Consider the following 12,025-nt stretch of genomic DNA (forward strand, 5'->3'; position numbering starts at 1 on the left):
GTGTATATTAGACATGATATAATGACCACCTTGGCCGTGTATATTAGACATGATATAATGACCACCTTGGCTCTGTATATTAGACATGATATAATCACCACCTTGGCTCTGTATAATAGACATGATATAATCACCACCTTGGCTCTATTTATTAGACATGATATTATGACCACCTTGGCTCTGTGTATTAGACATGATATAATGACCACATTGGCTCTTTGTATTAGACATGATATAATGACCAAGAAAAAAAGGCAATTGGTTTCCCCCAGAACCCTGAATGATAACAGTAACTAGATGTAAATCCCACATAATAATAGAATTCAGAGATCTTCGTTACACATATTTGCGCAAATGTGTGGTTAAGCCCCAAAGCCGCATCAAGGCGTCTCTGTATATTTGGGGTCCCTAGCGCTATATCTAGGTGCAGGGTGTGGCACCCCAAAACACCAGCATAAGCCAGAAAGCCCAGCGTAGCATACCAGTGAAAAAACTATAGTGTTAATAAATTAGTATTTAGGAAGCCGAAGCTATAGAGAGGGTGATACAAACATGAAATGTAATTAAAATAGAGAAATAGTGTTAAAAAATTAATAAGTGAAAAGTGTTAATAGAATGTAAAGGTATGCCACACTAAAGCCATCCAGCTCAGCCAGTCCAGAGGCACCACACCTCACACCTCCATTACCCCAATCTGGGTCTAATATTAACCAGCAAGGAGCCACATGATAATGGCTCCTTACTATAATATGTCTAAGCTAAGAGCTACCTACCTTGGAGCAACCCCATAATGCTCCATGTGGCATGTCAGGGCCTGCACCTCCTCCTCTCGCATTGATGTGCCATCCTGGATGAGCTGCATTACCTGAGCCACTTGTGTGGGTTGTAGGGAGGTCATACAGGCACGAGGAGGCCACAGACGCTACTGAGCCTCATTTTGACTTGTTTTAAGGACATTACATCAAAGATGGATCAGCCTGTAGTGTGTTTTTCCACTTTAATTTTGAGTGTGACTCCAAATCCAGACCTCCATGGGTTAATAAATTTGATTTCCATTGATAATTTTTGTGTGATTTTGTTGTCAGCACATTCAACTATGTAAAGAACAAAGTATTTAATAAGAATATTTCATTCATTTAGATCTAGGATGTGTTATTTTAGTGTTCCCTTTATTTTTTTGAGCAGTGTATATTAAGCATCTTGGCTCTGTGTATTAGACATGACATGTTGATCATCTTGGCTCTGTGTATTAGACATGACATGTTGATCATCTTGGCTCTGTGTATTAGACATGACATGTTGATCATCTTGGCTCTGTGTATTAGACATGACATGTTGATTATCTTGGCTCTGTGTATTAGATATGACATGTTGATCATCTTGGCTCTGTGTATTAGACATGACATGTTGATCATCTTGGCTCTGTGTATTAGACATAACATGTTGATCATCTTGGCTCTGTGTATTAGACATGACATGTTGATTATCTTGGCTCTGTGTATTAGATATGACATGTTGATCATCTTGGCTCTGTGTATTAGACATGACATGTTGATCATCTTGGCTCTGTGTATTAGACATGACATGTTGATCATCTTGGCTCTGTGTATTAGACATGACATGTTGATCATCTTGGCTCTGTGTATTAGACATGACATGTTGATCATCTTGGCTCTGTGTATTAGACATGACATGTTGATCATCTTGGCTCTGTGTATTAGACATGACATGTTGATCATCTTGGCTCTGTGTATTAGACATGACATGTTGATCATCTTGGCTCTGTGTATTAGACATGACATGTTGATCATCTTGGCTCTGTGTATTAGATATGACATGTTAACCCTTATTATCCTGTTCTACCATCAGGTGCTGGGATCTGAGTGCGGGAAATTTGAAGTGGATCATACAAGGTCCTATCCTTGCTGCTACAGTGGTAAGTGACCAATCGCAGTAGGATCCAAATCGTTCTCTCCTACTGATGCTAATCTTACAGGATAATATTTTTCTAGGTGAGGTCTATTGCTGGTTAGTAAGAACACTAGCACTGACTTCTATAGCCACTGCTGGTCTCCTTCCCGGGACTCAGGGGTAGATGTATTAACCTGGAGAAGGCATAAGGAAGTGATAAACCAGTGATATGTGCAAGGTGATAAACACACCAGCCAATCAGCTCCAATATGTAAATTAACAGTTAGGATCTGATTGGCTGGTGCCTTCATCACCTTGCACATATCACTGATTTATCACTTCCTTATGCCTTCTCCAGGTTAATACATCTGCCCCTCACTCTGCTCTCAGATGATCAGACAAGGTCCATGTGCAATGAAGCCACAAGCCCATAGCTAATGAAGGTTAGGTGAGGTCGGTATTAAGCGGGTCATTCCAACCTGATCGCACGCTGCTGTTTTTTTGCAGCGCAGCGATCAGGTTACTACTGCGCATACGTATGCACCGCGATACGCAGGAGCATCGTACGGATACAAAGCGGATCATTGCTGGGCGATGGATTTAACGAAGAATCCATTCGCACAGCCGATCGCAAGGAGATTGACAGGAAGAGGTCGTTTGTGGGTGACAACTGACCGTTTTCTGGGAGTGGTTGGAAAAACGCAGGCGTGTCCAAGCGTTTGCAGGGCGGGTGTCTGACGTCAATTCCGGGACCGGACAGGCTGAAGTGATCGCAGCGGCTGAGTTAGTTCTGAGCTACTCAGGAACTGCACAAAGTGTTTTTGTACCGCTCGGCTGCACATTCGATCGCACCCTTGCACAGCAAATAGACATTCCCCAGTGGGCGGAGACTATGCATTTGTACAGCTGCAAAAAGTAGCTAGCGAGCGATCAACTCGGAATGACCCTCTAAGTCTCATAAGCAGAAATTGCCTTTCATGTATTACCAGTTGGTTATAGCCGTATTGTACTGCAGTATTTACAAAGATTTTTACATTTATGTATGAAATTATAATATCAGTACTATTAAAAACCTTTTTACACAATCAACAATTTTTTTTTCCATTTCAAAGTTTTTCTACATTGCTCTTGGTGTTTCCTGTGGACTAAAGAGTATGCCATGACTATTACCCCCTGGGTGTATTTATGGCCTGATTTAATTTTCCACATTTTTCACCCCAAACATACTCATCAAATCTTAACAGTCAGCTACAGTATACATCAAATAAGCAATTACTGTGCTTACAGCCAGCAATTGTGTACATATACGGTCTTACATTGATAGTGGTTTTCAAACCACGCAATTCATGTTTTCCAGGTCTCCTCACAGAATCACAAGTAAAATAATTAACTCCGCCTGTGAATCTTTTAGAATGTGTCAGTGAGTAATGAGTACACCTGTGCGCCTGCTATCTGACCTGGAAAAAGTGAATTGTTTGGGGTTCTCAGGACAGAGTTTGAGAACCACTGCTCTATTTGTACACAATATAGTGTAATAAAGCATCATATTCACAGAAGAAGAACCCTTCTTGACAGTACAGTATTAGTCACATTTTCAATACACTCTAAAATATTATGAACTACGAAAACAACCTTCATTTACTTTATTTTTATTTTTTTTTAAATATATTTTTTATGGCGAAGAGAAAAACATATACAAACATTGTCACAAAGAGTACCATTTACTTTATTTTATAATTTAATGCAAATCTTCTTTGCTGCAATTGTCCAAATGGAAATGTCAGGATTCATTCTTGCTAGCTGCACCTCTAGATCTTGCCATGTCCTCTCCCTTGACTGTCGCCTCTTTAAATGCTGTCTCACCCATGGAAACCAACAGCTGCCCTTGAGTCACCTTTGCCCCACTCCTACAATTCAATCCAAAAACCTGAGGACCAAGGGAGCTCGTGCAGCCATTTCTCAGTCCCAAGACCATGCTCCTCCATCTTCCACATTCTGTTCCTCACCCAGATCTCTCCTTATCCCCCTCTCTTCCACTTTCATTCCATAAGGCCCACTTCCCATCCATAGTAATATTGTGACTCCGCTGGAGACAGATTGGAAGGGGTGAGGGACTGACATGCTCTGAGCTTGGGCTTGTAGACCCTGCACAGGTAGATTAGCTCCCACGCCCTTTTGATGTTCAGACCTAAAGTTACGGTCTAAAGATATTCTCCTTTCAATTTCTTGATGGAGTTGCAATGAGTTGGCAACTGTAGGGTTAGTGGATGAAACCGAGTAATATTATGCAGATCACTGGAGGGTTTAAGTAATCTAATGATCTGCAGAATAGGGACTAGATGGAGTAGCGCAATGTTCTGCAGATCTGTAGAGAAATTAGTGAGTTAAAAAAGTGAATTCAAAAACTAAATCTAAAATAAGTCATCTGCAACAGAAGGATCATGAGGTCCCCCCTTACATTCAATATATATACTGTAGGGTTGATATGTATCTATAGCCTGGGGGTGACCACCTAGCAAAAGGGTAATGCAAGCCTGAATTTACAGCTGTGCCCCATGCCTCGTTAATAGTAATAATGAATCAATTGACCAGCAAAATAGGGGTTCGGAGCCGAACATGTTGACCTTAACTGTCTGCAAATTATAAACATGACTCTGATATAAAAAAAAATATCCAGGTTTTAAGGATATCCATTCTTGAGCATCATTGCCTCAATCAATTTGATTCAACCATGTGTGCTCAAGCATGGGTATCCTTAAAACCTGGACTGTTAGGACATCTCAAGGGCCAAGTTCGGGAACCAGTGGTTTAAAGTCCTGTAATACAAATTTGTTTTATATAACAGTTGTCATTTGGGTTGGGTACGATTTGTCGGCGGTCGGGATGCCGTCATTCAGAATACGGACCGCGACATCCCGATGTTCGGAATCCCGAACAGAATACTTACCCCCCAACCCTAACCCACCCTCCCCGCAGCCTATGCCTACCCCTCACGCGGCTTACCTCTCCGGCGTGGTGGTGGATGATCATTCGGGATCCTGGCTTTGAGATGTTGTTGTTGGCGTTCGGAATAGTGTCAGGATTCCAGATTTGGTATTCTGACTGCCGGATCCCAAAAGCCGGGTTCCTAGCCATATCCCAACAGCCGGGATTCTAACCGGATCCCTTGTCATTTATCTTATCCAAACGTTGATAACCGTTTGTTACTGCAGACGTGTCCAAATATTGTTAACAACAGAGTATTTCTATTATTAAGGATATAAACTAAATATGAGCGCAGTCAGACATCCAGCTAGTGGCGGAGATGTGCCTCCGGAGACTGGATATAGAGAACAAATCTCAGACCGTGACGCACAGGACATTGTAGGACAGCTCAGAGATAAGAGGAAGCTATTGAGAAAATGGCATTACAGTACTGTACTTGTACGCTTTTATATAATATCAGGGGAAATGACAGCTCTGTGGTGACAGGAGTGTAGCCATTGTCAGGGCAATATTTAGAAAATTCAATACCATTCTTATAAATAGCTTTTACTGTACCCTGGCCTGACACTTCTTATGGTGTGTACACACGGTGAGATATTCAGAATCGTAAGAAAAGTTAGTGCAGATCGCAAGGTGATGCCGATGCGCAGTCCCGCGCGGTCGGCATCGCAAGCCTAGATAGACTGTGCAGGCAAATCAATTTTGACTCTCTCTATAGAAGAGAGAGTCAAAATTGACACTTAGCCAAAATCGCACATAGGGGTAAATTTACTAAGGTCCCGATTTTGACCGAGATGCCGTTTTTTCATCAAAGTGTCATCTCGGTAATTTACTAAGCAATAATCACGGCAGTGATGAGGGCATTCGTAATATTTTGAAGTCCTAGGAAAAAAATCACGAATGAATACACCATCGGTCAAAACGCAGCTGTTTAAGTATGAATCTCGGTCATTTACTAAGAAGTGCAAAGCAAAAAAAAAAACAAACACTGCCGTGAAAAATTACAACTCGTAAAAAAGTGCTAAAAAAAACCAGACCTTTTTTTTTTATTCGTGATTGGATAGGCATGCACGGATCCATGAGATCCGTGCATGTATATCAGTGGGAAGGGGTGGGAAAGTGCTTATTTTTTCAAAAAAAATTGCGTGGGGTCCCCCCTCCTAAGCATAACCAGCCTCGGGCTCTTTGAGCCGATCCTGGTTGCAGAAATATGGTGAAAAAATTGACAGGGGTTCCCCCATATTTAAGCAACCAGCATCGGGCTCTGCGCCTGGTCCTGGTTCCAAAAATACGGGGGACAAAAAGAGTAGGGGTCCCCCGTATTTTTAAAACCAGCACCGGGCTCCACTAGCTGGACAGATAATGCCACAGCCGGGGGTCACTTTTATATAGTGCCCTGCGGCCGTGGCATCAAAAATCCAACTAGTCACCCCTGGCCGGGGTACCCTGGGGGAGTGGGGACCCCTTCAATCAAGGGGTCCCCCCCCCAGCCACCCAAGGGCCAGGGGTGAAGCCCGAGGCTGTCCCCCCCCATCCAATGGGCTGCGGATGGGGGGGCTGATAGCCTTTGTTGTCAAAGAAAAGATATTGTTTTTAGTAGCAGTACTACAAGTCCCAGCAAGCCTCCCCCGCATGCTGGTACTTGGAGAACCACAAGTACCAGCATGCGGCGGAAAAACGGGCCCGCTGGTACCTGTAGTACTACTACTAAAAAAATACCCAAAAAAACACAAGACACACACACCGTGAAAGTATAATTTTATTACATACATACACACATACATACATACTTACCTTATGTTCCCACGCAGGTCGGTCCTCTTCTCCAGTAGAATCCAAGGGGTACCTGTTGAAGAAATTATACTCACAAGATCCAGGGGTCCAGGGTCCTCGGGGAATCCAGGTGTAATCCACGTACTTGAAAAAAATAACAAAACGGACACCCGAGCCACGCACTAAAAGGGGACCCATGTTTGCACATGGATCCCCTTTTCCCGACTGCCAGAAACCCAATCTGACTGATGTCTAAGTGGGTTTCTACAGCCAATCAGGGAGTGCCACGTTGTAGCACTCTCCTGATCGGCTGTGTGCTCCTGTACTGAGTGACAGGCGGCACACGGCAGTGTTACAATGTTGCGCCTATGCGCTCCATTGTAACCAATGCTGGGAACTTTCTGCTCAGCGGTGACGTCACTTTAGGTCAACCGCAGGGCAGAAAGTTCCCAGCATTGGTTACAATGGAGCGCATAGGCGCTACATTGTAACACTGCCGTGTGCCGCCTGTCACTCAGTACAGGAGCACACAGCCGATCAGGAGAGTGCTACAACGTGGCACTCCCTGATTGGCTGTAGAAACCCACTTAGACATCAGTCAGATTGGGTTTCTGGCAGTCGGGAAAAGGGAATCCATGTGCAAACATGGGTCCCCTTTTAGTGCGTGGCTCGGGTGTCCGTTTTGTTATTTTTTTCAAGTACGTGGATTACACCTGGATTCCCCGAGGACCCTGGACCCCTGGATCTCGTGAGTATAATTTCTTCAACAGGTACCCCTTGGATTCTACTGGAGAAGAGGACCGACCTGCGTGGGAACATAAGGTAAGTATGTATGTATGTGTGTATGTATGTAATAAAATTATACTTTCACGGTGTGTGTGTCTTGTGTTTTTTTGGGTATTTTTTTAGTAGTAGTACTACAGGTACCAGCGGGCCCGTTTTTCCGCCGCATGCTGGTACTTGTGGTTCTCCAAGTACCAGCATGCGGGGGAGGCTTGCTGGGACTTGTAGTACTGCTACTAAAAACAATATCTTTTCTTTGACAACAAAGGCTATCAGCCCCCCCATCCGCAGCCCATTGGATGGGGGGGGACAGCCTCGGGCTTCACCCCTGGCCCTTGGGTGGCTGGGGGGGGGGACCCCTTGATTGAAGGGGTCCCCACTCCCCCAGGGTACCCCGGCCAGGGGTGACTAGTTGGATTTTTGATGCCACGGCCGCAGGGCACTATATAAAAGTGACCCCCGGCTGTGGCATTATCTGTCCAGCTAGTGGAGCCCGGTGCTGGTTTTAAAAATACGGGGGACCCCTACTCTTTTTGTCCCCCGTATTTTTGGAACCAGGACCAGGCGCAGAGCCCGATGCTGGTTGCTTAAATATGGGGGAACCCCTGTCATTTTTTTTCCCATATTTCGGCAACCAGGATCGGCTCAAAGAGCCCGAGGCTGGTTATGCTTAGGAGGGGGGACCCCACGCAATTTTTTTTTAAATATTTGACTGTTTAATTTAAAAAAAACAAAAAAAAATGAACCCCAGCACGGATCACACAGATCCGGCCGAGATTCATTGTAAAAAAGTCGGCAGTGTTTTGCTAATCACTGCCGTAAAAATAGAAAAAAAACCACGAATGACATCGACATCGGAACAAAAGAAAAACCCGAATACGACAGCTTAGTAAATTAGTCGTAATCAATTCAAAAAGTTGCAGTTTTACACTTTCGATGTCATTCGTGATTGAACTTTGACCTGAAACGGGAAAATACGAATCTTAGTAAATTTACCCCATAGTCAGTATCGCAAGCACAGTCATTATGGTGGTCATTCCGAGTTGATCGCTAGCTGCATTTGTTCGCAGCGCAGCGATCAGGCTAAAAAACTGCAGTTCTGCGCATGCAGCGCAATGCGCATGCGGCGCAATGCGCATGCGCGATGTACAGGCACAACGAATGATGCCGTTTTGCACAGGGTCTAGCGATGCATTTCAGTCGCACTGCTGGCCGCAGAGTGATTGACATGAAGTGGGCGTTTCTGGGTGGCAACTGACCGTTTTCAGGGAATGTTCGGAAAAACGCAGGCGTGCCAGGGAAAACGCAGGCGTGGCTGGGCAAACGCTGGGCGGGTGTGTGAAGCCAAATCCGGAACTGAGTAGTCTGAAGTGATCGCAAGCGCTGAGTAGGTTTTGAGCTACTCTGAAACTACACAAACATTTTTTGCAGGCGCTCTGCGATAAAAACGTTTGCACTTCTGCTAAGCTAAAATACACTCCCAGTGGGCGGCGGCATAGCGTTTGCACGGCTGCTAAAAACTGCTAGCGAGCGATCAACTTGGAATGACCCCCCCATGTGCTTGCGATGCCGACCCAGCCCCTCTCGCGTAGTGAGAATCGGGCTTGTAGCCGGAATCTCACCGGGTGTATGCACTTTTAGTGCAGTCCTCAGCAATACAGCCCTTGCTGGACTACAGCTCTCATCATCGGTTAGAGAAAGGTTGATGGCTGTCCGTGTTATTTATCCCGAGATATCGAAACCATAATGTGAAGCATTTTATTACGTGTGTATATGTATATATGTTGTGTTAAATATCTTTTTGCTGCATGGCTGTGCAGATACAATGTAACTTCTCGATCATTTTGATGACATATCTGATTTGATTGAACATTTTGCTTCTCTTTTAGGCAAACTTTTTTCTTTTTATTAACATTGTTAGAGTACTAGCAACCAAACTGAGAGAGACCAACGCCGGCCGATGCGACACGCGGCAGCAGTACAGGTGAGTGGCAGAGTCTTACAGAAAAACTTCTCACTTCACCAATTTCAATGGTTCCGGCATGGTGCCATTTATCGCTGGCAAGGCGCAATATGTAACAGCTGGCGAGTCGCAGGCAGCCGGCAGAATTCTGCGCTTTAGCCACTGGATTTAAAGCAGCGTAGACTTATCGCGTTATCGCTAAGTCAGGGTCCTTTCTGCGCAGGCTGGACCGGCATTGCTAGGTCAGACGGGATGCGTTCAGTCCTGGCACCACTCAGGAGACCGTCGCCGAAACAGAGACAGGTGACATCCTGAAGGTAAGTATCAAGGTACAGGCTAGGCTTAGGGCCCGGAGAGGGGTTAGAGTTAGGCACTGGGGGATGGTTTAGGGATAGGAATTAGTGGGGTTAGGTAGCCATAGCCGGCACCCCCCGAGGATTATCCGTAGCCGCTATCCCTGGAGGGTTAGCCAGAGACGACAACCACCCCCCACAGAAGCAAATGATAATCCCGTGCCAGGGAGGGACAGACAGATGGGATCAAAGTCACTGACTATAGGGGATATTTATCATGGAGAGATAAAAAACACTAACCAATCAGCTCCTACCTGCATTATTTCAAACACAGCCTGACAGTTAGGAGCTGCTTGGCTTATATCTCTCTCCATTATATCTCCATCCAAAGCTTAGTAAATAGACCCCTAAATGCTTTACACCTCTCTACTTCACAGTATTTCTCTCTACGCTTTGATAAATACCCCCCTATATCTTAAAGTGGGGACAGACAGGAGATTGGGGAAAAAGATGGGTGAGATCGAAGAGTGTAGAGGGCCCTGCTCGTGAGAGCTTGTGGTCTAAAGGAGGCCATAGATGGTCACATTATATAGGTCATAACAAGATATAGCTGCTTATATACACTAATATTCTGAATAGCTTAGTACGCAATGAAGTCGCTCAGCAAGACATCTGCGGTACGTCAGTTCCTTCCAGATTGCGGTGAAGTTGGGACCCCAACAGACAAGAAGAAGGGAGCGTTGAGGAAATGTGTATCCTTCTAATGATGCCTGAATGGCAGGGCTAACTTCTACATACAGGGCTCCTGGACATAAGCAGGTTGTGCAAACTGTCCTCATTGACGCCAAATGCCCAGAAAAGAGATATTATACACAGGCACACATGATATCTGCAAATAGTCATTCTTCATTTGGTGACCGTGAGTTGCAGGCTCCTGAAAGTCTCTCTGCTTGTCTTTGTCTTTACAGGAAGCTGCTGAAATCGACTCTGGTCCTTATGCCTCTCTTTGGCGTTCACTACATTGTGTTCATATCTCTGCCGTACACAGACGTGTCGGAGGTGGTGTGGCACATACAAATGCACTACGAAGCCTTGCTGAACTCCTTCCAGGTATTATTGTCTACTACAATGGTCTGCTGTGTTTTTATAGCGCGCTCTCCGCGGAGGTGGGCGCTTCTGCGCATCAAACTGTATTATGACGTTTATTAGGTCCGGCAGGGACGGCTCTGGCTCCTACTGAAATTAATGGCTGCACCAGCGCCGTAACTACATTTGTGCCAGGTGTGCCTGGCACACAGCGCAGTTGCCCTGGGGGCGCAACGGCCAGCGGCTTGTAATGAGTCAAATTGACTCATTACAAGCTGCCTGTTCTGTGCTGTGCGCGCCGCGCTTAAGCCGGAGGCAGGGGAGGAGAGCAGCAGCGCCGGAGGCAGGAGAGGAGGAGGAGGAAGGGGGACTGAAGCCGCAGCAGCGCTATGTAATTGGTAGTAGCGCCGCTGCAGCAGCCCCCTCTCCTTCCGCATTGGCTGCCCGGCGCTGCTGTGAATACTGGGATGCGCTTCCCTCATCCCAGCATTCACAGCGCCGGGCAGCCAATGCGAAAGGAGAGGGGACTGCTGCAGCGGCGCTACTCCCCTGCGGCTGTCCGGGATCTGCCAGCACGAGGAGCCTGACTTCCAGCGGGGAGAGATGGTAAGTATCTCTCTCTCTATCTCTCTATCTATTCTGTCTGCCGTAATGTGTAAAAAGGGGGACGCTGTCTGCCGTAATGTGTAAAAAGGGGGACGCTGTCTGCCGTAATGTGTAAAAAGGGGAAGATGTCTGCCGTAATGTGTAAAAAGGGGTATGCTGTCGGCCGTATTGTGTAAAAAGGGGGACTGGCTGCCGTAATGTAAAAAGGGGACGCTGTCTGCCGTAATGTGTAAAAAGGGGTATTCTGTCGGCTTTATTGTGTAAAAAGGGGGACTGGCTGCCGTAATGTGTAAAAAGGGGGACTGGCTGCCGTAATGTGTAAAAAGGGAGACACTGTTTGCCGTAATGTGTAAAAAGGGAGACACTGTTTGCCGTAATGTGTAAAAAGGGGGACTGTCTATCGTAATGTGTAAAAGGGGCTCTACCTGGTGTAGTGGCGCTACTGTGCAGCGTAATTTGAATAATGGAGACTACTGTGCACCGTAGTATGAATTGGTATTATTTTGTGGCCACGCCCCTTCCCCATGAAGCCACGCCCCTGTATGTTTTTTGCACGCCTACGGCGCACACTGCCCTTGTCTTGCATGGGGGGGCGCCAACGCCGTTTCTTGCACACAGCGCTAAA

General features: G+C 45.8%; 1 protein-coding gene across 1 annotated transcript in view; it reads left to right on the plus strand.

The window, feature by feature from the left end:
- The window catches only part of PTH1R (parathyroid hormone 1 receptor), a 453,204-nt gene that overhangs the window by 427,900 nt on the left and 13,279 nt on the right, over positions 1 to 12,025 (plus strand). The window contains exons 9-11 of the mRNA XM_063924515.1: positions 1,870 to 1,936; positions 9,342 to 9,436; positions 10,677 to 10,818. Of these exons, the coding sequence (XP_063780585.1) occupies positions 1,870 to 1,936; positions 9,342 to 9,436; positions 10,677 to 10,818 (304 nt within the window). The remainder of the gene's footprint in view (positions 1 to 1,869; positions 1,937 to 9,341; positions 9,437 to 10,676; positions 10,819 to 12,025) is intronic.

The sequence above is a fragment of the Pseudophryne corroboree genome, chromosome 5, assembly GCF_028390025.1.
Source record: "Pseudophryne corroboree isolate aPseCor3 chromosome 5, aPseCor3.hap2, whole genome shotgun sequence".
Lineage (NCBI taxonomy): Eukaryota > Metazoa > Chordata > Amphibia > Anura > Myobatrachidae > Pseudophryne > Pseudophryne corroboree.